The sequence below is a fragment of the Electrophorus electricus genome, chromosome 15, assembly GCF_013358815.1.
Source record: "Electrophorus electricus isolate fEleEle1 chromosome 15, fEleEle1.pri, whole genome shotgun sequence".
NCBI lineage: Eukaryota > Metazoa > Chordata > Actinopteri > Gymnotiformes > Gymnotidae > Electrophorus > Electrophorus electricus.
In genome coordinates, this window is record NC_049549.1 from 1408447 (window position 1) to 1432350 (window position 23904).

Here is a 23904-nt window from a genome sequence, read left to right on the forward strand (position 1 = left end):
GATATTTTAGTTTTATTAAAGTATTATATTTTAGTGAAGGAACCACACTAGTTGAAGTAGCTAGGACCGTGGTGTCTCTGGAAATAGGTAGCATAAATGATTGCCTGAATTAATCCCTACAACATATTACCATAGCAAAGGGCAACAATAATACAATGACTTAAACATCACTTGCTAAAAGTGAGTTAATAGCACCAAGGGGGAAAACTATTGTGGCAAAATATTTAAAGGCAAACATTTCTGCTTCTTCTTAAAGAACCAGGCTCTAGATGACTATTCACTATTCTGGTGATGCTTTGCTATACTTTTAGTGTTTCACTGAATAGATGTTTTATTCTTTTATAAGCCAGTATAGCAACCCTCATGTGCACAATACGGGTGTGTGTGTGTGTGTGTGTGTGTGTTTGTGTCTGTGTGGGTGGGTGTGTGAGTGGGTATCCTGACAGGAGAAACACTCTTTTGCCAAATGCAAACCCAACACTTCAGCACAAACCGTATCAGAGTGAAAAAACCACACATGCACACGCATTTATCCAGAGGACTTGATTCTTAATAACAAGAGAAATTCAATCTTTTTTAATTGTGAGTTTGCTATTAAAATAGCTTAAATAAAAAATCAGAATGGCTAAATGAAAATTCATTAGAATGCTTCATGAATAATTGGTATTTTAGACAGTAATGAATAGTTTCAGTATTACTGTGTAAGACATTCCCAGAGGCCACACACTGATGGTATGTTACATGTATGGAAGCTATTAAACTAAAACACTAAATTGCTGCTACAGCCTGTACTGGGTTCTGCAGGTTTAGAATTTGGGCAGCAATAAATGGCACATTCATAAGACTGAAAAAGGGGTTGTTTGCTTTGGCTTTGGAACCCCATGAGACCCCTATGAAACACAGAGAGACACACACACACACACACACACACACACACACACACACACACACACACAGAGCATCAGAGCTATTTGTGGGTAAGTGCATTTGCTCAGAAAGCCTCAGGCCCAGTGTTGTTGCAATCCAGGTTTTAGAATATGCAGATAAACTTGAGCCAGGAAATGTATTCAATTCTAGGTAATGGATGAAAATCTGTAGTCGCAATCATCTTATACATCATAATCACAAATGTGTACACACACATAGATGCACAAAAAAGTCCCAGATTACAGAATCAGACGCTATAATCTTCCTATGGCTATATGTTTGATATTTATTGAAACATCAACACCAAAGAGTCAAGACATCTCAACTCCAATCTGGCTCCCATCACTTAGGCCAGGATTTGAGGTCTCTAATCAGGATGCTTAGTCTGTGTGTTAATGAAAACAACCAGAGCACAGTGTGGATGTTTGGAGATGGAACAGGAACAGACCACGACAAACAAATGGACTGACATATCAACAACCCACTAAGTGTATAATCTCTCTCTGAACATTCTTTCTGCTACAACAGCATAATAATAACATTATACTAGTGTAAATCCGCACTCACCAATACCACTTCCTGGAGATCTATCACCAGTCGCAGTTCAGTTACACCCATAATTAACACTCCTCACCCAGCTAATCAAAGCTTCTGAAGTGACTGATTAGTTAAATCAGACATGTTAGGTTCAGTGTGCAAAAGAATTTAAGTTCTAGGAAGGCCATTCTCAAAAGGGAGTGTTAGTGTGCATTGATGTACACAAATACAAGATTTACCTAACTCATTATTTAAGCGTTTGTAAACCACTGTTTTTTTGTCATCAGCCACGCAGCCATAGGAAATGTAAAATTACGATGTAAGACCGCCCCCTAAAGTCCAGGATGGTGCAGTGCAACCGAGGCGAAGAGAAAAGGAACAACTACAAAACATGAATGAAACATTAAAAATTAAAACGTACCCACAACAAGGAACATTACATTCAAAATACTGTCAATAGCATTCCACGACTGTGAACTAAAGAAACATACAATCCATTTAAATTATATTATTGTATAATTCCATAAAAATATGATATAAGAAATAACCAACTTTGCCTTCCTTATTGTTAGCTGTCCTGTCGAAAGGGCAGAAAGACAGAGCAGAACCACAGGAAGCAGGCAACAGCTTGGCCAACGTAACCAACACCTCCATCCACCAAAAGAATTCAACAGGTGGTTACCATGGCGAGGAACATTTGGGTATGCGAAGGCTGAGCAAGGCCTGTTGAATAATTGATTAACATCTATTATTACTATAGACTCATCTAAAGCTAAGTGCACCAAGGCAAGTCTTCATGTCCAGAAAACAGATGGACAGAAGGACTATTATCTGTATCATCCGCAAGCAGCAGATAAGATGTCTGACTGACATGCTTGACACTGACTGATAAATGTGTAAGTCACTTTGGAATACTGAAAACTTAAATGTAAATCATTTGACATCCAGGAGTCTGTAAGTGATCTACTTTGCATAAGCCAGTTCTAAATCATGCATGTGTCACAAGCCAATAAATAGCAGCTTCGGAATGTATTGATTGACTGTCAGCTGAAATAGCGGGCATGCGTCCTAGTTTAAGTTAAAGCTAATTAGTTTCAAGTTTCAAGTTTGGTTTATTTGCCACATACATAGTCATACACAGTATAACTCGTAGTGAAATGGTTACAATTACAATTACATTCTATTAAAACGTCATCATAAACGTCATCATAAACATGTCGAGAAGACTAACAGCATTACTGTACATTGAGCAATGAACGTCAGTCCACAAGTTGGCACACGAAAGCCCAACAAAATTGAAGAGCTCTGCCAAACCCTACAGTCTTAACTGGTGGGTCCTTAAGCCAAGATACTTTCAACATGATACCCTTAAGCTTATCTAACAGTGCAGTAGGACCATGTCTAGTGCAGATCTCTGTATAAAGGCTGTATGTAGGGTGATGAGAAGTTCATCAAATAAGCTCTTTCACATGTTCTGAGGTCAGCTCACGTCACCTGGTCTCAGATCAGCTCCCGTCATCCTAGTCTCAGGTCAGCTCATTTCTCTACTCAGCTGCCATCTGGACGATTTGTTCCCTACACTCTTGTAACAACTGAACATGACCATCTGCTTCAAATGCTTAAAGACACACATACACACACACACACACACACACACACACAACACACACACACACACACCTTCCATGTCCCTTAAGAACAGTTGACCCATTGCACCCATGTTATATATATTATATATATATATTATTAGATATGTTCATTCGGCTTTCAAACAAGTCTCTAGCATTCTGAAACCTAGTTTCATATAAGAGCTAATTCATGCAAGTCTAAGTCATAAAGGAATATTCACAGCTTTAGGTCAAATCCAGAGGACTATTACAGGCAGTAGCTGTGAAACCAAGGAAAACTCTACTTCTGAAGTCAGAGGGAATGTCCACAGCAGTGCTATGTTTCCCACTTCAAACCAGCTTTCTATCAAAGAGGCGCTGCTTTTCGCCCGTCTGATAATGGGGTCTTTCAGACCTTCGTCCTGTACCTGTCCCCCGACGCTGCCTGTATGTCAACGGTCAGAGTAGGAGCCAGCATGCCTTTCACCAAACGGGAGCACACAATGACTAGTCAGAGGAGGAGACGAGGCCCATCAGCAAACACAGGGCAGCAAGTGCACGGCCTGCCTCGATCTTGCCCTTTGACACGGGGACGTGGTGCGGGGGTATCCCGTTACGACCAGGTAAATGTGTCGTGTTTGTGCACCGAGAACTAACACAGCCAACGCATCCTTTCACAGGTGTCTCCTGACGCCCATGAGGTCTCATGGTCTCTCGTGCGGGTCGTATCATTATTGACTCGTGCGCATGCAGCGTTCCTGTGTAAGTGGAGCCTTTACCTAAAACATGCGTGGGAGAGTCAGCAGAACTACGCACAGACCCAGGAAGCAGACGCACGCTACAAAATGGAGGCAGGGGAGAAACAGGATTATGTAAACGTTACCAGATCATAACTCTGCCTTTAGCCCACACATGTATTTATAGCAAAGCATGAAGCATGGGTCTCTGGTTGCCTGAGAAACAAGCAGAGCTTTTGATATGATCACTGCAATGCTTCTGAATAATATTCAGCATATATGCAAGGTAGAGGGACTGTCCTAATTAACTGTACTGTACCATCTAATGAGTATTGTGTCAGCTGCCTATACAGAGGTATGCTAGATAATAGCAGTGAAATAATCTGGTTACAAAAATCACTTGATAATGTTTGACATAAGTCCAGCTTTCCACATAAAATGCACGTAATTGCCAGTAAATATTTGATACCCTTAAGGCTCAGTTAAGCATTGTATCATATAACAACAAAGCACATCGTACTATAGCAAATATAACACAATAAACCCTGGTAATACTCATAGACATTTTAAAGAAGTATATTGTTACGAACATTGGAGCATGAACTTGCTTCGTATGTTTCTCAGTACTGAGGTCTAAATGCCTGCAAGCATATTCACAATGAGTCGCTATCGGTTTACTGCTTTAAGGAACTCTGTGAACTGAGATACAACTCACTGGTCTGACAGTAAAGTGGACTTTGAACATGTTAGATCTGAAAAGTTTGTTTCTGCTGTGTATAATAAGATTAACAGATCAACTGTACCTGACATTTAACAAAGAGCTGCTCTGTGTAGCCTATACCTCTGCGCCGTATCAACAGCTATGGTTCATCTGCCATTAGTGAAACACCAGTCTTAGACTCTAGATTCTTAACCGCAGAAATGAAAGAGCAGTGAAATATCAACTTCATGAGAAAATCCCTGTGGCATGACAGACTTAAATCTATTCTTGCCATATTTGTTGGTAATTTACCAAGAGGTACATTTTGCCTTATGAACTCAATTTCCTTGAGCTGTCATCGAAACAGACTAACAAGTCCACGCCATTACTAGTTAAATTATCTGTCGCACACAGAAAATCATCTGTCATCTATTGTTATTATTATTATAGTATAAAGTAACAGTAAGACTTACTGCACTCGATGAAGCTACAGGCTCCCACATTAGGATGCTCACGCGCCCAGAACTGGCAGGTTTCATGAAACATGTTGCGCGCGCGTCATCGCGCGCATTTCTGGTTGCGATCAACTTGGTTCTGCGACTCGCGAGCGGGCGATAAACTTAGTAAACCCAGTAAACTAACACATAGCGACGAGGCTTACAGCATTTTATGTGTAAGCATCGATTCTGAAAAAGGCGAAAGGTGCAGGGGAAAAAACTACATTAACAACCGATTAATCGTAATCGCAATGAATATTTTATATCAGCTCGCTACATTTAATGTCAACAAATCAACTGTACCTGTCAGACCAACTTTGATGAGCGAACAAGCGTACGTAGATAAAGGAGTGTTGTTTCATCTACTGCATCCTCTCGTCGCAATTTGCATCCAAGTTGGTGCTGTTACCTCCGTACTCCGACACTCCGCTCATTTTGCAAGGAGGAGCGTTGAGTGATCAATTCTGCGAACTGGATTAAAGTTTGGATCAGAGTTTAGTGGTACATTTCAAGGTCAACATCGAGATTGCAAAGAGTTGTTCAATATGTGAATAGTAAAGGGACGGATTGTGGAGCATTGTTTTCAAGAAAGACCTGGGAAGATATTTTTGATTTGTTTGCAAACATTGAAACTTGTGCCTATTTGACAGAAAACTGGCATCTATCAATAATGAAATTAAACATTATTTTCCATATGACAAATAAAGTGACAATCTATGTACCAAAAAAAAATGGCAAAAAGAAATGTTATATGTCATAATATTTATTTTATTGCCTAAAGATCAGGGTGAATTTCCCAAAATAACCCTGGCCTTAAAGCCGAGAGAGGATAAGGCTTCGGATTGTGTAGATGGTTGACATGTGGGGTTAATGTCTCAGAAACCATGCTTTAACTCTGGGGACAACCAAAAGATTGCAGATGTGCTTTACACAACAGAATCAAAAGCATTGCTATTTTAGCTCAGGACATAGCACTAGGAGACAATATCTAAGCTCTGTCTTCAGCAGTGACTGAACACTTGTTATTTTAGGAGTGATTAGGTAAACAAAGGCAATTTTACTTGAGGTAACAGTAGCAGAACAGCACAGTTTCATGTCTCCTTTAGAATGTCTCTATTTAAGGGCAAAACCCTTATTTGTTGTTAAGTGTCTTCTTTCAGAATATGTGTCATCAATTGTTTTGTTTGGCAGCCTCGCAGAAGGCTGAGAGGACTGGTTCTTCAACTTATTGCCAGTAGAAGGCTCTGGCCGGGCGAGGCCTATCAGACAGCTGTCTTTCATTTCCCACGTCCCCCAGGTCAGCATACAATGAGAGGCCATCTCCAGACTAACACCTGCCTAGGGAGTACCTGTTATCCAAGTCTACAGGTCTGGGAAGTCATGGGAGTTCTTTGCAAAACGCTTCCCTCTGACACATACAGGCTCCTCAGAGACTGGCACCCACATCCAGGCTGGAGGTCCAGGCCAGTCCTTTCTGAGGGTCGTGTGTCCCTGCTACTGGTACAGGAGCTGTTCCACCTGCTCTCAGAAGAAGTTGGTGGTCAGTGTGTAGAGGAGGGGGTTCAAAGCACTGTTTATGGGCAGGACGAAGATCACCACCCACAACGTGATCCTTCCTTACAGGGGCCGTGGGGAACAAGAGGACAAAAGAGGATTTTAGCAAGAGAAAGAAACAGTTGTGTTTTTTTTTTTATTATTAAAACCGTCTGAAAACAAAACATAAGAGAAAACTGTCGGATAACTGTCTGACAACAAAACAGCCCTTTGTGTGTCTGATAACATGGGTTAGTATGGGAACACTAGGATTATTTTCTGTTACTTCTGTGTGTATTTTGCACAAAACCAGTGATATGCAATTAAACTGCAGCAGAAAGTTGCAAACACTTTAACTGAGTTCTGGGAAAGCTAGCTAGCTACCTATGTTGGCTAGTTAACTTAGAGCAGAGAGAAAACTACATAACGTGTCTATTTAATATTAGGTACATAGTAACCTTTTTACCAGTACATAGGCTGACTGTTGAAAACCATGAGTTGTTATGGAAACACCCAAACTGACTCCCTCTTTTTTGGTCCATAAGACTAACAGTGCCAAAAACTAAAAAAGCATGCATTTGAAATGACTTAACCGGTTCATGGGATCCAGGCTTAGTGGGGCTTTGGATTTGTTCCAGTTAGCCCCTCCAAGCATCTCTGTCTCTATGGTTTCCCTGTCTCGTGTCGTTTTTGCTTTAGGTTGGTTTTCTCCGCTCCTCATGAGTTGCACCTGTGTCCAGTCATATCTTATTATTACATGTATTTAAACCCTGACTTGTTGCCTGTTCAGTTACTGGTTATTGCTAATTATGTCCTTCGTATATAATTCTGACCTTGTGTTATTGGCTTCCTGTTTGTTAGTGTTGGTTCTTGTCTTTCCCATTTTTTATCGTGTTTTGTTTCGTTTAGTTAACCACGTGTCCTCGCACTCTACGTGTTGGCTCTGTGACCCTGGACTGTTACAACGATAACCATTCTGGATTTGCCCATAATAAATCTCGCACCTCTCTGCGCATGCGTCCACCTCTTACGCGCTCACCATTACAGGAATGCGGATGGTGACAAGTTTCCTTTACTAACATGACGTTAGCCTCAGAGTTCCAGCGCAAAACTATAAAAGCAAAACCTTTATGCAAAGCTCGTATTTGAGCTAAGGGAGAAAGTGTGTAAATTCGATTGTTAGTGTAACTATTTCTTTAAGGGCCATTTCATTATGGCAGGTACAGGGATATTAGGTGTTGCTCTAGTGCTGCTAAATCACATTCCTGAATACAGTGTTCATATAGTATTTGATGGAGCATATCAGTCTGTTACAGACTGTAATTTGTTTTGTTTAAACTCATTTTAATTGCTATATGAAATAATTTTTCAGTTTAATTATATTACACAGCAGGATTTCAATCAGAGCTCCAAGTGGACCATAAATGTCTTAGCCTTAAGAAATTAATGTCTTACAAAAACTGAGATTGCAGCTTTCAGATGTAATAGTATTTGGGGAACATTTATACGGTCCTTTCAGACTTTCTCACCAGGAATCTCCATTTTCAGCAGGGAGAAAAGTTTGACAAGAAATATAGGGATCCAGCAGAGGGGGTCAGAGAACACGATGATGAAGAAGTGGTTTGCCACAGCCACGTCCTTGCGTAGATCCGTGGCCCTCATGCCTGTCTTGTGTATGGAGTAGAACATGCTGGAGTAGGAGATGGTGATGATGAGGAAGGCCACCAGATTGAGTCCTGAGGGGCGGAAAGGAGAGACACTGATCAGACAAGGTGGCTGAGGAAGTGACCTGAGGTTATGGTGGCTTTTATTTCACCGCGGTTAAAGATGGCACATCTTATCCCACTGAAACAATTTTTAAAAGATTTTAAAACAGGTCAGTTTCTCAGACATAAATTAAGGTTTCAACACCTCAAAAACTGAACTAAATATTGCTGCAAGCAAATACTTCATTTAGGCTTTTTGTGGTTCAGAAATGGGCTTAATCTATGCCTGAAAAACTGAGTGCATTATTAATGATGTCTACAGTTCCCCACAGAATATGGAGCACAGAATTGTGCTGCTTTGTGTTTGAGGCTGTCCAGACTAACAGAGGAGCTATTCCTCCATTCCCGTATGGTGGGGAGGGGGTCTATTGCAGCTAATGTGGTGGAAAATGATTTCCATTACAACATTACAGTACATGCCAAGACTGAATTACACAAATGAACGAAAGACATGAAGGGAAATTTGAGCGAATATGAATAATGTGTACACCACGCTCTTCATATGAAGCCTTTACCATGACCGTCATTTACTGCTGACCTCACTCTCTGTGATGGATTCAAGCCCTTGTTAGTGCGCTAAGAGTCAATTTGTCCAAGACATTTTTTTTTTTCTTGTTTCAGTAAACTACAGAAGAAAAATTAGCATTTCTTAAGATGGCCCAGGATAAGATTGCCTGCATGTTCAGAGAAGGGTATTTCACTTATCCAGATCTCAACATCCCCATAGGAAACCCTTTAAGATGCCCCTTTAAAAGCGTAGAACTCTTCAAAGACATCACAGACATCGTTATATAATAAAACATTATAAACGAACATAAACTAACTTAAAGTTGCCACTCACCCCAGAAATATGCCCATGGAGTACCCTTTGGTGGGGTGCTTCTCTATGCGGTCGGAGTGAAGGGGGAAGCAGACGCCGTTGTGACCGTAGTAGATCCCAAACAGCTCGTCACTGAGCAGCGGCACAGCGGTGATGGACAAGCCCAGGAGCCAGATGGAGGCCAGGGTAGCGAGGTCTGGGCCCTGCCCGGACGCAGGTGGCTCAGGGGGTCATGATAACCAGGAGCCTCTCCAGCATCAGGTAGGTGAGCAGCATGATGGACACCTCGGTGGAGAGCGTGGCCAGGAAGCCCATGGTGCGGCATTGCAGACACTCCATCCATAGGTGGACGTTCTTGTTGTACTCACCCCGGGACTTCACGTCAAAGACCCCCACGAAGAACAGGTAGACCCCCATCAGGCAGTCCACACCTGCGTGTGGGGTATCGTGAGCATAAAAGTCAGAGCCTTTTCTCAAACAGCGCAAGAGCAGAAACAGAGAAATATGTTACCATAGCAATTATATCATGCCAATTATATCATACCGGAAATGGTATGGTAGTTTTTGGAAAGAATGAAACTGCTCAATGAATGGATTAGACCAGGAAGTATTTCACTCTTGGTAGTCAGTCTGGCACAGAGCCATAGGCAGCTCATCATGGTAGGGAAGGATGGGGAAATTAGCTCAAGGATGGTCCCACGGCAGGAATATATGGTTGTCATTTGACACTAATCATTGCCATTAATCCCTCCTCTGCAACTAAAATTAAGACAAGGGAATATAATTTTTTAAAATATACATTAAATAATTTTGACGAACACTTGCTCACTGAAGATGGGTACATTTAGAGTGCATTAATATTTAGTGCATTACATTTAGATGACTAACTAAAGATGCATCTGTCTCATCAGCCGCTAATTTGAATTTATTTGGTTGGTATAGAGTAGTGGGTAATACCAACGCCTCTCCTGTGGGGGACTGGAATTCTATCCCCCATCTGTGCTATACCTTGTGTCCTCGAGCAAGACTCCTAACGCTACATTTGCATCAAATATGATTGAAATTTTAAGTTGCTCGTCTACCAAACGCAATGTAATATGACTAATTATGGATAAATTGTTCTTTGTTCTTTACTTTTGACAGAAAAAAGTCTTGTGCTGCCATTTATTAGTCAGGTACCTTAAACACTGAGCTACCACTGCCCATTTACCATTAAGAGAGACACACTGCAATTACTTAATCGAATACTCTGGACATCCTTCTGTTAACATAATGATACGTGGTCTTCTCCCACACGATTCCAGCAGTTCAACAAGTGAAGCAAAGCACATATTTGTACAACTTATATGCTGATTTCTATTTCCCTTTTCTGTATGGCCATCTTTTTTTGCACTGGAGCAAATTCTAGTATCCAAAAAAGGGTTGTTTAATTTCTAGCATTGGCACCTGTTCACAAGCGAAAGAGGCCATGTGTTTGAGATGGTGGAGATGCAGTCGATTTGATCCTTAAGTGGGGCAGAGATCAGGGAATGGTGACAAGGTTACAGATTTCCGGTCAGGAGAAGAAAGTCTTAGACAACAGGATGTCAACCGGGAGAATTTGACCTGCCTGGCCAGCTACTGAGAGACAGAGAGAGAGAGAGAGAGAGAGAGAGAGAGAGAGAGAGAGAGAGAGAGAGAGAGAGAGAGAAACAAGAGGAAAGGGCCCTCTTCAGTGTGATAAGTCACACTTTCATCTTTCAGTAGGAAATTGTTTTGTCAGCTGCTCTCACACCTGGAAGATTTCTTTGGCAGCTGAGAGAGAGAAGCAGGCAATTCCTTTAATGCACCAGCTGCAGAGTTTAATAACCACTCACGCCAAACCACAGATTAATAACCACTCACACCAAACCACAGATTAATAACCACTCGTGCAAAGCCACAGCTTAATAATCACTCACACCAAACCACATCTTGAAACACTCCCACATCTTAATAAACACTCATACAAACCACACCTTAAAACACACATCTTAATAAACACTCACGCCAAACCACAGCTTAGTAACCACTCATGCCAAACCACATCTTAATAAACTGAACTTAATAATCTTAATAATCAACTCTTTAGAAGCATGTGCTAAGCAAGGGATCGTGGGTATTAAAACACTTATGTGAGTGCTTAGAAGTCAGCTGTCCTTCTTCATGAAACACAGGTGCCTTGAATACAACATTTGACCATCCTATTAATAAGAGTGCAGTTCTACATTATGCCTGGAAAACCTCTTTTGAGAATAAGTCGATGAGTGGTAAACTGAGCATTTCATCACACATACAAAACATTATGTTATGGTAAAACCGAAAACATCATGTGTTCCTCCAGGACGTACAGCACAGAGCCTTGATGCAGATGGCATGGAGGGTGTTCTCAGCATGGATCAGCATTCTCATGCCAGTGACGAAGATATTGCCGAAGCAGGTGATGAAGGCCATCACCCACATGGACACACGCAAGACCTTGTTGGCCAGCAGGTCCTCGAAAGAGGAGATACCGTCTGGGTTTGCACTTCCGGACATGCGGTGCGTAGGAGCAGTACTGGAATGTCTTGACATATCTGTGGGAATATGTTTGCGGAATTGTTATCAGTGAGTGTGTTCGAGGGATGTGCTTTTGAATATGCTGATTGTAGATAAATGCTTGTAGATGACTGTGGCTTATCCTAGCTTTCGATGTCAGACACAATTTTAGATCTAAAGGCAAAAATGTCAGCACAACTTTAAAAGCGATTTTGCAGCATTGCAAAATAATATAAAATTAATGTATCATTGATTTATGTATTATTGTTATCCCAAGAAAAGCAATATCGTGCAAGTACATGTAGGACAGGTTCTTCATGGGCTGGAACCTGCATGTCTGGATGTCTGGAATATCCACACTGTCCAGGCCCCTGTAGGAAGGGCAGAAGGTCAGTAGCTCATCTCTGCCTCACCTCAGTGGTGAAGGATCTCTCGATTCTGAGTTAGTTTCACTTTTAACATCACTTTACAGACTGATGTGGCACTAAAACATTGTTTCAGTGCATCGCTTGGTCATCGTGTCTGCCTTTTTCCCCATCATCACAGAATATAGTAAATGTAGTAAATGTATATGGCATATGTATGCTGCAACAGATACTCGTACACAGTATTCCAAACTAACGTCACTGCTGAATGTCTGATTAAGTTTCTGGCTGTACTTAGCTGTCGGAATGAAAAGGGTAGATGTGTAACTCACAGTGACTGGAGTTGAGTGAGGTGATCAAACTGGCTCAGGTGGACGAGGCTCAGTGGATTCTGGGAAAGATTCCTGCACAGGATAAGATATGATGGGTTACTAAATGTAAAACAAGCATCCTTGCAAGCTGGAGTGAATGTTAGTTGTGCTTAAAAGCCCTTATAGTCTGACTTGGAACGTTGTTATAATCACAGATTCCTAATTCAGATCCTTTGTTTGAACAACTCACAGGATTTACAGAGCCTGCAGGCCTCTGAAGATGTTAAAAGGCAACTGCTTAATCTGGTTACTGGAGAGGTCCCTGCAGAAGCCCCAGACATACGGATCATTACTGAACACCTGCTCTGTGCACATGCGAACACTCAAACGTCCAGATATCCAGAGGCACTCACAGCTCTCCCAGCATACATAGGCTTTGGAAAGTGCTCCCAGACAGTCTCCTAATCTGATTGGCACACAGAGATTCATGCTTTATTGTGAAAACACTTGAAGGATGTCTTCCCACACATGTGGGATAATATAGATAACACGGGTGACATATCTAGCTATAGCCACAGCAGTGGAACAGTTTGTGTAGCAACAAGGGAGCAAAATCAAATGCATTCTTATTTGATCATCTGCACATCCTTGCTCTTGAGTCAAATAAACTATCAGTGCCACAGACATGCTTAAAGACTTGGGAGTTTTCTGCCAATATTTCTGATGGAACTAAACCATTCTGATCCCACACCCACACGCTTTTTCAGGGTACAGCACGCTTGGCTTATGACACATTTGGGCATTTGGGTCTGTGAACAACATTCTCACTGCTGCACAGGTAGTGGGTCCAAAAGAGCAGGACACTGAATGTGTGTTATTTTATCTGAAGGAATGCACCGTATTAAACAGATTTCCTTTTTAAGTAGGTTTCAGGTCCATCAAATGTATGCGCACTCCCTCCTCTGCTTCCAGGATCCAGCTGTCTGCCTCTTTACTCACAACACAGTGAGCTGCTCACAGGACAGCAAGGTAGAGTGGTTCAGTCTCTGAATGCGGTTCCCTTCAACGTCCCTTTGGAGCAGAATCACGAGAGTCTGTGGTTACGCATTACATTGAAAAAACAACTCGTTATGTGAACTGGGGTACTGTTTATGTGAACCATGTTACTGTGTTTATCAAAACTCACACACAGCGGTGGTGCGCCAGACAGGGCAAGAGCTACCTAAACGCTGCAGTTCAATTTGTGAGGCAAATTTCAGGAGCAACAACGAATAAGTGAAAACAGAAATTTAAAAAAAAGAAAAAGACACAGTGCCACATAGTCCTCCAGCATCCCTGACACATCCAAAGATGGTGATGAAGATGATGATACAGGTTTTGTGGTAAATTAAGGCCAGGAAATGAGAACACACTGTTCTTACATCAAACCCACATGCACCTGAGACACAGGCTCTGAGCTGGATTAGGCAAGATTCGAGACCAGTACCTAAATCAGATCTCCTTGGGGACAGCCAGTAGTGTCTGAGCGGCTTTGGAAAGTGCACTTTATCAATGCAATAGAGACCCACAAAGGTTTACAGCAGCTATGACAGATTGCAATGCAAACTAAGTTAAGAGCTGTTGGATGTCAGGAAGTAACTTTATCAAGAAGTAGACATTTCAGTGGACACTGAATAAGACTTTACTGAATCTCGGCCAATACCCTCCAAATACCAACATCTCTCTGCTAATTAACCAAGAGAGATCGTTCTCTCTGTGTTTTTTTTGGGGGGGGGGGAGAACTCAGCTCAAATGTTTATTGTGCTGACAGAAGCATGATAAAGGTTCATATTCATGGGTTTACAAGAATAATTCTTTTTACAGGAAACTTTTTCTCCTCTGCCATCCTGGTAGGCAAGACTTTATGTTCACAATGCAGCACATACTTTTAAAACATAGTCGATTTAAATTGTTTCACAGCTCTGATCTTTTCCCCTGAGTGTACACACTGATGTTTGTAAATGATATATGTCTGTTCTAAATGTAATCAGTGCTCTGCCATCAATGGGCCCTTATATGTACAGAAATATTAATTTCACATTAATGACCCAAGTGCACATGTACACAAACCAAACATATCTGAGGACCAGTGTGATGAACCTGCGGAATGAATGAAAAGAGTCAAAGGAATGAGGATGTTAGAGCTCCTGTGACAGTTAACATTAGGGCATGGGAAGGGCATGAGACAGACACGGGAAGGATATAGGAAGCGCATGGGAAGGGCATGGGAAGGATATAGGAAGCGCATGGGAAGGGCATGGGAAGGATATAGGAAGCGCATGGGAAGGGCATGGGAAGGATATAGGAAGCGCATGGGAAGGGCATGGGAAGGATATAGGAAGCGCATTGGAAGGGCATGGGAAGGATATAGGAAGCGCATGGGAAGGGCATGGGAAGGATATAGGAAGCGCATGGGAAGGGCATGGGAAGTAAAGGGTGAAAGGCAAGGACGGTTCAGCCTCAGCAGCTCCTGCAGTCGTGCTTGTGCAGACAGACATGGATGTGTTAGGGAGGAGCCAGCGGTGGTGACGTGAAACGGTGTGTGGCTTCCAACACCCCACACACCCCTCGAGGCTTATCATTTTTGAGAGTGAGCACAGTATCCAGTTTATACCTAAAGTCTAGTAGTACTCAGTCTAAAGTTATACTTATTGATTTGCCACATTTCATTTCAGAGATCATGCTCTGGTACACAACCTTAATGTTCCCTTGATGCATCTCGCTGGAAAGAGTCCCAGTGAACACAGCCCTTTTACGGGCTACGTGTTGTACTGCCCTTTAAAGCCCTGTGAAGTGTAGCCAGAGGGACGGGACATCGTGTAACATTCAGTGTGTTGTCTTTAAATCAGCATATCTGTGAAAAAACTCACTTATGGCAGAGAGAGAGAGAGAGAGAGATGCAGACACATAGTTAACAACAGACTTACAGCCAGCTGAGAGAGGGCATATAGGTGCAGAGTGTGGAGGGAGCATCTCCAGAGACGTGTTCACCATTGACCTGCACACACCACCAGACAAGCCAAGGTTACCCACAAACCTCTTCAGTTTCTTACTCTATCTCTGAGGACAAACTGAAGACAAATTGGATACTACTTGGCATTAATAGCTAACATTTAACTTTTAAAAGTGTCTATAGGCATTATTCAAAAACAAAAATTAACAAGCTTTGTGCCCACTGGCTCATAAAAAGAACAAAAAAGAAAGATCAGAAGTGGATATATACGTACAGGAAGAAGAGAGACTTCAAACCAGTGAAAGTGGTCTCACTGATCATTTTCAGAGGATTGTCATCCAGGATTCTGTCCATAAGAAATCAAAAACACTTATGTATACCTAAAACAAAGAAGAGTTAACTTGTGCCCAGCAAGCCTTCTTAAAGCCTTCTTAAAGCTTTTTCAAACTTCTTAACACATGTGTTAGCATTATACTGATGGCATTGAACTAGACAATATTCTGGTCATTCTGTCAGACGGTGCCAGTTATACAGTGACACGCAGGAAGCTGAACGAAGGAGGATTCACACTCAGGTTTGCATGGAAGGCGCTGGTATGAAATGCTCCTCCAGAGACCTGGCAATCATGCCATTTACATCTTTGCCGGGGGGTCGGCCAAGTCCGTATCAGGTGAGTGAATAATTATTAGTTACACTGCACAGAATTATTCATCATGGGTGTTTCCTAAGCCTTCCAGGGTTTTAGACTCATATGATCACATAGACAAAATGGAACCATAGAAAAAGAAGTCAGGTCAGGAGTAGACTTGTTTGTTATCAGATATGTACAGGTAGCCAGAAAGGTGTAATTTCAAACACAACACAAACATAAGGAAATTTTGCTCTGCTGTTATTATATATACACAGTAACTCCATAACTTAGCGCTTATATTATTTTAGGAAAAGTTCTGTTTAATGGTAATCTAAGAACTCCTGAACGCCAGCACAAAATGCAGAACTTTAAGCCATATTCAAGCTGTTGTATGATGGAGATCCAAATGTTCTTTCATACAGTTTCTCTTTAAGGTGCACAGAAAAGTTGGATTATTGCCCTGATGGGGAATAAACCCTAGAGAATGCCATGCTGACATATGGAAATATGCTTATAATGCATTCATACTGAGTGCCACTGATAAATAGAGCTGAAAATGGGTCGGCCTTTAATCGGTTCTGTTTGGAGATGATGTGTCATGATGTGGAGATGATAGGCCAAATATGCTGAATTAACTCACAGCCAGTTTAGCAGGTGGAGATCAGCAAACACACCAGGTTTTAACAAAGGTGCAGTTTTGGCTCAGAGATCTGAAACAGAATACAAACTATGGTACACACATTATTAGAAGGCTAATAATCTATTGTGCACATACACAATCTCTTCCAACCCCCCCACCCCGCCCCCAGAAACACACACACCGTAATCTCCCTGTCTCTTCACACACACAGTAACCTCTCCCACACATAATGCATACACAATAATCTCTCTCTCTCTCTCTCTCCTTCTACCTATCAAAGGCAGGTGATTATGTATTTGAAGCATGGAAGACAGCACAAAAGCCTCAGTAACCCTGGAACAAATGACCGTGGCCCTGCAACTTTAGATGTTTAAGATGTCAGCCACTGGTACTCAGAAAATCCGTCACAAAGGTGTCACAAAACGTACATCACATAAAAGACACCTCTAGACTCATATAATGCATCACTCACGTCAGTATGCACCAGTAGGGCATTGAAGTTTGTATGAATATGTACTTACAATTTCTCTATCTTAAATAATCCACTAAATGCCTGATTAGAAACCAAAGTGATGCAATTGTCTTGAAGAAATCTGAAACACACACACACACACACACACACACAAACACACACATTTCACACACACACACACACGTATTTCATACCCATTTGCTCTGTATATTGATTTCAGCAGGAGCTAAAGTTAACACAGTTGCACAAAAGCCCATAAGGCATTTGTTTAATAAGACCTGAATTATAAGTCATTGTGGTAAAGTCACTCGCACTTTAGTGTAGTAAGATGCCAAAGGAATTATAGCCAGCAGGATAAAGGAAGTATAAATGCAATTAAATTAACATTGATTCCATGGTCAATGATCTGAATGATTTGTGGTTTGATGTATGAGGCTGCCCAAGAATTTCTTTAGAAAGACCACACACACAAGCAGCCACAAACACACATTTAAAGGTGTCTTGCAAAACTCAGACAGTACCAGCATTTAAAGGTGTCTTTCAAAACTCAGACAGTGCCAGTCAAGCATACTACGAACACTCTGGTGACATAAATTGGTAAGGCCTCCTCACGGATTTTCCCAGTGATTACTTCTGAACTAGCAGCAGGTCACCAACAGCTGCGCTTAGCCCAGTGTGATGTAAAGTAAGGCCAGTTTCAAATGGTGCTTTAAGGCATGGCAAATGGTAAAATCGTTCATCTAAGTGAAACGTGGGAGAATTTATGACCCTTCTGAATCTGAAATTGCTTTTTCGGCACAATGGAGTATGTTCTCTAAAAAAACAAGCCAAATAGAAAGGAAATGATTAACACAGTGATAGCAAACACACATTTATTTCACCAACAGAAGCACAAAGCAAGATGGTCCTCTTATCTTTGGAGAAGGAAGTTAATGCATATCTGCCTTTTTATCTCTTCATTAATGCCTTGTTTATTAATACCCAATCTGTCCTAATGAGACAAACGTCGTCTGCACTCACCTCAAATGAGCCATGTTTACTGGCTGTTAATCAGAGTCTCCTTTGCATGTAATAATGGGATACTGCCGTGTGTTAGCATCATGCGTGAGCTAACAGCCTTGGACAAGTTTCTTTTAAGTAGATTTTGCGCACAAGAAATGACAACATGCCCTGGCAAATGCAACATACAGAGCTAGAGTAGCAAACATGGTTACTGGCGCATGCTAGCATGTTTCTGAGCGGATCTGTGCTGGTCAGATCACTGGTGAGCGTGTTAATAGAACTACCCTTCATAAATAAAGTGGCAGCCAACAGCTTATTGGCAGACGTTAAGGAACTAATTAGCAATTAGCCTCCTGACCGTGTTTTCATTAGGATCAGTATACTAATGAACCTCACCATCAGTAGGGAGCTACAAAGCTTGTGTTTCAGCAGAAATCGCATCTAAAACAAATTATTGATAAAGTTACAAATGTCAAAAAGAGAAGGAAAAAAATAATTTATGCTGGCTGCCAGACACATTAAGACAAGTAAGTTGATGCGGCATGGCTAGCGCTATTATTATGGCATTACATATGAGAGAAGGGTGGGGAGAAGGAAATTGTGTTGTTTTTCTGCAGTAAGCTCCGGGAGAGAAGGACTGAGAGGTGTTGAGCCACTGTTCAAAATAACTAATCAAGGTCCACCAATGGCCAAACATTTATCAAACTATTACAAGCATTCATCAAGTGGGTTTGGATTGCTGTGTTTGTGTTTGTTAAAATTAAACATGACATTTATAAAACTTCATCGCAGGGAAGATCATGAAACGTAATTATTCATGTATGTAATACAAGCCTCGGTGGTTGTAAATGTTACGAAGAAATTGACGACCTCCAGACCGTCTCCACCTGAGCGTTTCCACTTAAGACCAAAAAGACAAAACTGCTTCGGAAAGAGCAGATACCTGTTAATTGGTGAAGTTTTTAATCTGAGCGCATAGCAAATTTGAGCAGCCAACATGATATGAGTCAACTCAATCAGGTCAGAATTGATTCATAAATGCTACAGTGACATTGCTTTAAAAGTATATTTTATAAATATCAACTTTAAAAATATAAACATATCTTTTCAATGCACTTCCTGATGTCCACCGATTGCCTCAGCACGAATCAAAAACGAAGAGTAACTGTGTTATCCTTCCCTCACACACTCGGCTGTGACCCCCAAAGGATGTTTTTTTTCACGTCTTCCTTTTAAGATCTTTTCATTTATTTTTAATTTTTTCTGGTTTGTTGTCTGACACAAATTATGAATGTTGCTCAAATGTTTAAATGACCTTGTGAGTATCACACTGGTATGTGTCAGCTGCAGACAGATGTTTCATACAGATGTTTCATACAGATGTTTCTGAGGGTCCTGTCATGGTTGTTGCTCCTGCCATGCGTTCCGTATTGTTGTCTCTCCGCTGTGTATCTGGCCCAGGTGTCTCCTGTGAGTATCTGCTGTATTTCAGCCCTGTATGTTCTCTGTCCTCTTACTGGTTGTTGTGTTTTGTTAAATGTTTGATGTCTGACATACTAGGTTTGAGGTACTGTGTTTCTGTGTATCGGTTCTCCTGAGTTTCGTTTCCCTTGTTTTCAAGTTAGCCTTCTCTTTGTTTAGCTTCTGTGTTCTGTTCTTTTGCTATGAATTCGGGTGTACTTTCTGTCTCTACTTTCCCTGGCTCTTTGACCCTGGACTGCCCCTGATAACGAACCTAGATTTGCCCTCAATAAACGTCAGTCTTCTCAGCGTTGGTGCCCTGCCTCTCAGCTCAAAAGTACCACATCTTTAACAATTGGATTTTGCTCAGAGACAACGAGAACATACCGTTGAAGAAAAAAAGGCATCTTCATATAATACTTGAATCTCATTGCTCTTAAGGGACCTGTGAGAAGACAGAAAGCAGGAATGATCAGGCATCCACATGGGGCTCCGTCACGCCCTAAAGGCGCATCTTGGGGTTTTTTTCTACTGGTGCGCTCCAGACAGCGTTCAGGCAATAACGGGACTGGTCTAGCCGCCTGGGGAGAGTGACCCAAGCAGCTGTCAGGCCCACATACTCCTCACAGACAAAGCTCTGGTGAAAAGGCAGCTGGAGAAAGCATAGGCAAACATAACCAGACCGTGTAGGTCAGAAGTCGGGTAGGGCCCAGAGCGCAAGAGTAGAAAACTTCAGCTTGTGGCATGGGGAAAACAACCTCAGATTTGAAAGCACAACAAAACTTTTTGTCCAAACTCTATGATAAAAAGTTAAAACCCAGGCTTCTTAAACCAAGAACAAGATATAAAGTAGCAGCGGTTTGGACATTTAAACCGCAGCTGGGTGCTGGGCTGGTAATACTCAAGTGGTGCTCCAAGACTGAACAAACTGTGGTTGACAAACAGATCTCTGTGACAACCATAAACAACACCTCTCACCTTGTCATAAATTCACTTAAATTTTAAATTGATGACAATGAAGTGAAATAACTTATGACGAAGCAGTTTTAGACTGATACGTACGCAAACAAGAGCCATTAAACTCTTGCACACCTCCCCCTCTCTGACAGGCCTCATTATCCTACAGCTAACTAACTGTTAACTTCAGAATGTGTATTATAAATGCAGAAACAGAAAGGCAGCTGTTCATCTCCTGTTATATCACTGGTTGTCTCCAGGCTGCTTTAGTGCTGATGCAATGTTTACTAGCAGAGATCATAAGCACATGTTTACATTTTATATTTTAACTTTATATTACACTTTATATTTTAAATTCTCTGCATTTGGCAGATGCTTTTATTCAGAGCAACATATTCACTTATCAGTATATAGCATGTGCGCGCCCTGGGAATTGAACTCATGACCTCGTTGCTGTCTGCAACTTAATTTCCATCATATCAACACTCAACACTTGCCTGTCAGGTATAGCAACCATGATTTGGGATTTGTATACATTTCTAACCACAATCTAAGCAGTACAGTCTGGCAACGAGCGTGCCGTCGCTGTGTCTACACACACACGAACACAAACTGCCAATGGAGGGTACACACAGGGAGGTAATGTTAGCTGACACAAGTGGGATTGAAGTGAAGCTGACGTACACACACTGAAGCTCGGGGTCATTGCACTGGCAGCTATCCGGATACTCCTGCAGGACTGAGAGAGAGAAATGTGTGAGAGGGAGAGGCAGAAAGGGTTAGGTTTACACACACACAGGAGAGAGGAAAAAATGACCTTTCTCACTACAACACAAACACTCTATTTATTTATGATACTTTTTTTCCTCCATTTGAAATGCATTACGGAGTTTAATATTAATTATCTTTTCATAAACTATATCATGTTTAATCTGTTGATGTATTATTACTATTGTATTATTGTTAATGCACTATTATTTAATTATTTTTCTTTAATAGTACATCTTGGCTCAACCCTGACCCAGTCATGCATTTTCTCCTTTTGACTACTGCAACTCACTATTTTCTCGTCTTCTATAGACCATCAGGCCTCTAAAATTGATCCAGAATGGAGCAGCACAACTGGTCTCCACTATCACTCCACTGCTGCGTTCCATTCACTGGCTTCCAGCAGCTGCTTGACTCAGATTTAAAACCCTGACGTTCGCCTGCAAAGCCCAGAATAGACCAGCCCCTCCCAACATGATGCAGATGGTCTTCGTCTGATCCGGATCCAGTCCGATTCATGACTGCGCTTATGGAAATATTGCACTACTGCTGAATAACTAAATTGTTGTTGTCTGGTACTGTGCTTGTGCTTATTGTGTTACTCTTTCTAGGTGTCAGCACTGACTCCTGTATCTGCCTACTGTGCTGGATGTGCACTCTATCTGTGCATTTTATTTGAGTAGATGACAAAGCACTTTTGTAAGCCGCTCTGCATAACAACGTCTGCTAAATGCCACAAATGTAAATGTAAATGCACATTATTTGTCATTATTATTATCATTATTTATATTTGTCATGCCAATAAAGCACTTTGAATTGAAAGAGAGAGGGAGGGACAGAGAAAGAGAGAGAGAGGGAGGGGGAGAGAGAGAAAGAGAGGGAGAGAGGGAGTGAGAGAGGGTGAGAGAGAGAGAGAGAGAGAGAGGGAGTGAGAGGGTGAGAGAGAGAGGGAGAGAGAGAGAGAGAGAGGGAGAGAGAGGGAGTGAGAGAGGGTGAGAGAGAGAGGGAGAGAGAGAGAGAGAGAGAGGGAGTGAGAGAGGGTGAGAGAGAGAGGGAGAGAGAGAGAGAGAGAGAGAGAGGGAAGGAAACAGAGGTACACAGAGAGAGGGATGAGCACAGAAAGAGAGGCAAGAATGGAGAGAGGGAAGAACGGAGAGCGATAGAGAGACACAGAGAGAGGAAGAGAGCACGAGAGAGGGGGTGGAAAAAGGCAGAAAAAGGCAGAATCAGTTTATGTTGATCCACACTGTTTCTGCTGCCACTGGATAAAATACATCAGGGTTTTTCTTACAGCAGCCCTTGGACGGCTCCAGAGGAACGGACCTCTTAATGTCCCTGTCAAAGAAGTTGGCCAAGCCACTGTTATCTCCTGAGGAGACAAAGAGGGCATTAGCATTTTGAGGCAGAGAGGTTAAACTATACGTGGGAATATGAACACACACACACACACACAGGTTCAACCCCCTTCTGTACCGATTTATAATAAGAGAAGCTGTTCACTTATCACAATCTATACAAAAGGTGTTCTGGGCTAATTTATTCAGTACAGTCAAGCTGCGCAACTGCATGAATTAACTTCTCACTCCAGACTCTCACAAACACTTCATGCTCAAACCAAAGCTTTGAGATAAGGCCACAAGTAAACCACATAGTTCCGTGGAGTTTACGAATGCATATATATGTGTGTGTGTGTGTGTGTGTGTGTGTGTGTGTGTGTGTGCGTTCGTGCATGTGTGTATCCGAGGTGTCACGTGCGCGGACACTGACCGCAGTGTTCTTCGTCGGCACTGTTGGGACACTCATCCCGGCCGTTGCAGTGTAGACACAAGCTGGTGTTCCCACACGGGAAGTGTCCCAGCGAGCAGCTCTGGGAATCGACATGCCACGCCATGGCCTGGCCGGCAGCTAATGCCACGGAGACGCTCGCTTCAAAGGGACCGGCAAGACACTTTAAATCCGCATTCTTCCTCATTCTCATATTACAAATTCTGACCATCTTAAATACAAAATGGTAGTGTTTTTTCATAATGCATTACTTAATTCATAATGCAGTATTTATTAAGTGTATTTACATGCATATTAGAAATGGACAGCTTGACACCAACAGAAAGCAGGTGTCCACAGTTCAAACGTGTATTAAAAGAAACTTCTTGTTTTCCCTGCCCTGACTGTTATCCTGCTTGAACTGTAGTGCACTGGGTTGAGTCCTCCATTTAAGAGAAAGCCAAAGGCCATTTCAAAAGCAAACCCCATAGTTTTACTTCTATGAATTCCAAAAGCATTCAGAATGGTGCATTAGAGCACAGTGTTGTACAGAGACAGTTTAATATCAACTGATTCAATCTTCAGTGCATTAGCTACAATTAATTTACATTTACCCACAGTACTGATCCTGAGCCAGACTCCTTTCATTGTAAAATCTGTAAAAATTCAAAGATTCAATCTTCTTCAGAGGCAGAGTATGCATTGCATTATTTCCATACAGTACTATTGAACTACACTATGGTCTCAAACTATATTTGTTTTTGTTTATAACATGAAATGTTGAATCCTAGACTTGATAGGCCTAATAGAAATTCTAATATGGCAGCAGACTTTGGACATTCAAATTTCTCTCTGTACATA

General features: G+C 41.7%; 2 protein-coding genes across 2 annotated transcripts in view; both read right to left on the minus strand.

Annotated features, from left to right (window-relative positions):
- Window positions 1-4994, minus strand: part of frya (furry homolog a (Drosophila)) — a 73043-nt gene extending 68049 nt beyond the window's left edge. The window contains exon 1 of the mRNA XM_035534313.1: window positions 4982-4994. The gene's annotated coding sequence lies outside the window, so the exon portion shown is untranslated. The remainder of the gene's footprint in view (window positions 1-4981) is intronic.
- A 1505-nt stretch (window positions 4995-6499) lies between these two features.
- rxfp2b (relaxin family peptide receptor 2b) lies at window positions 6500-23170 on the minus strand. The gene is given in 23 exon segments (XM_035534325.1): window positions 6500-6621; window positions 8068-8274; window positions 9129-9317; window positions 9320-9355; window positions 9358-9555; window positions 11494-11660; window positions 11662-11718; window positions 11980-12051; window positions 12378-12449; window positions 12607-12678; window positions 12770-12846; window positions 13352-13427; window positions 15323-15359; window positions 15362-15393; window positions 15623-15694; window positions 16620-16673; window positions 16675-16689; window positions 17141-17212; window positions 18924-18927; window positions 19932-19999; window positions 21145-21250; window positions 22571-22648; window positions 23047-23170. Coding segments are annotated over 23 exon segments (2007 nt in total).
- Window positions 23171-23904: the final 734 nt, after the last annotated feature.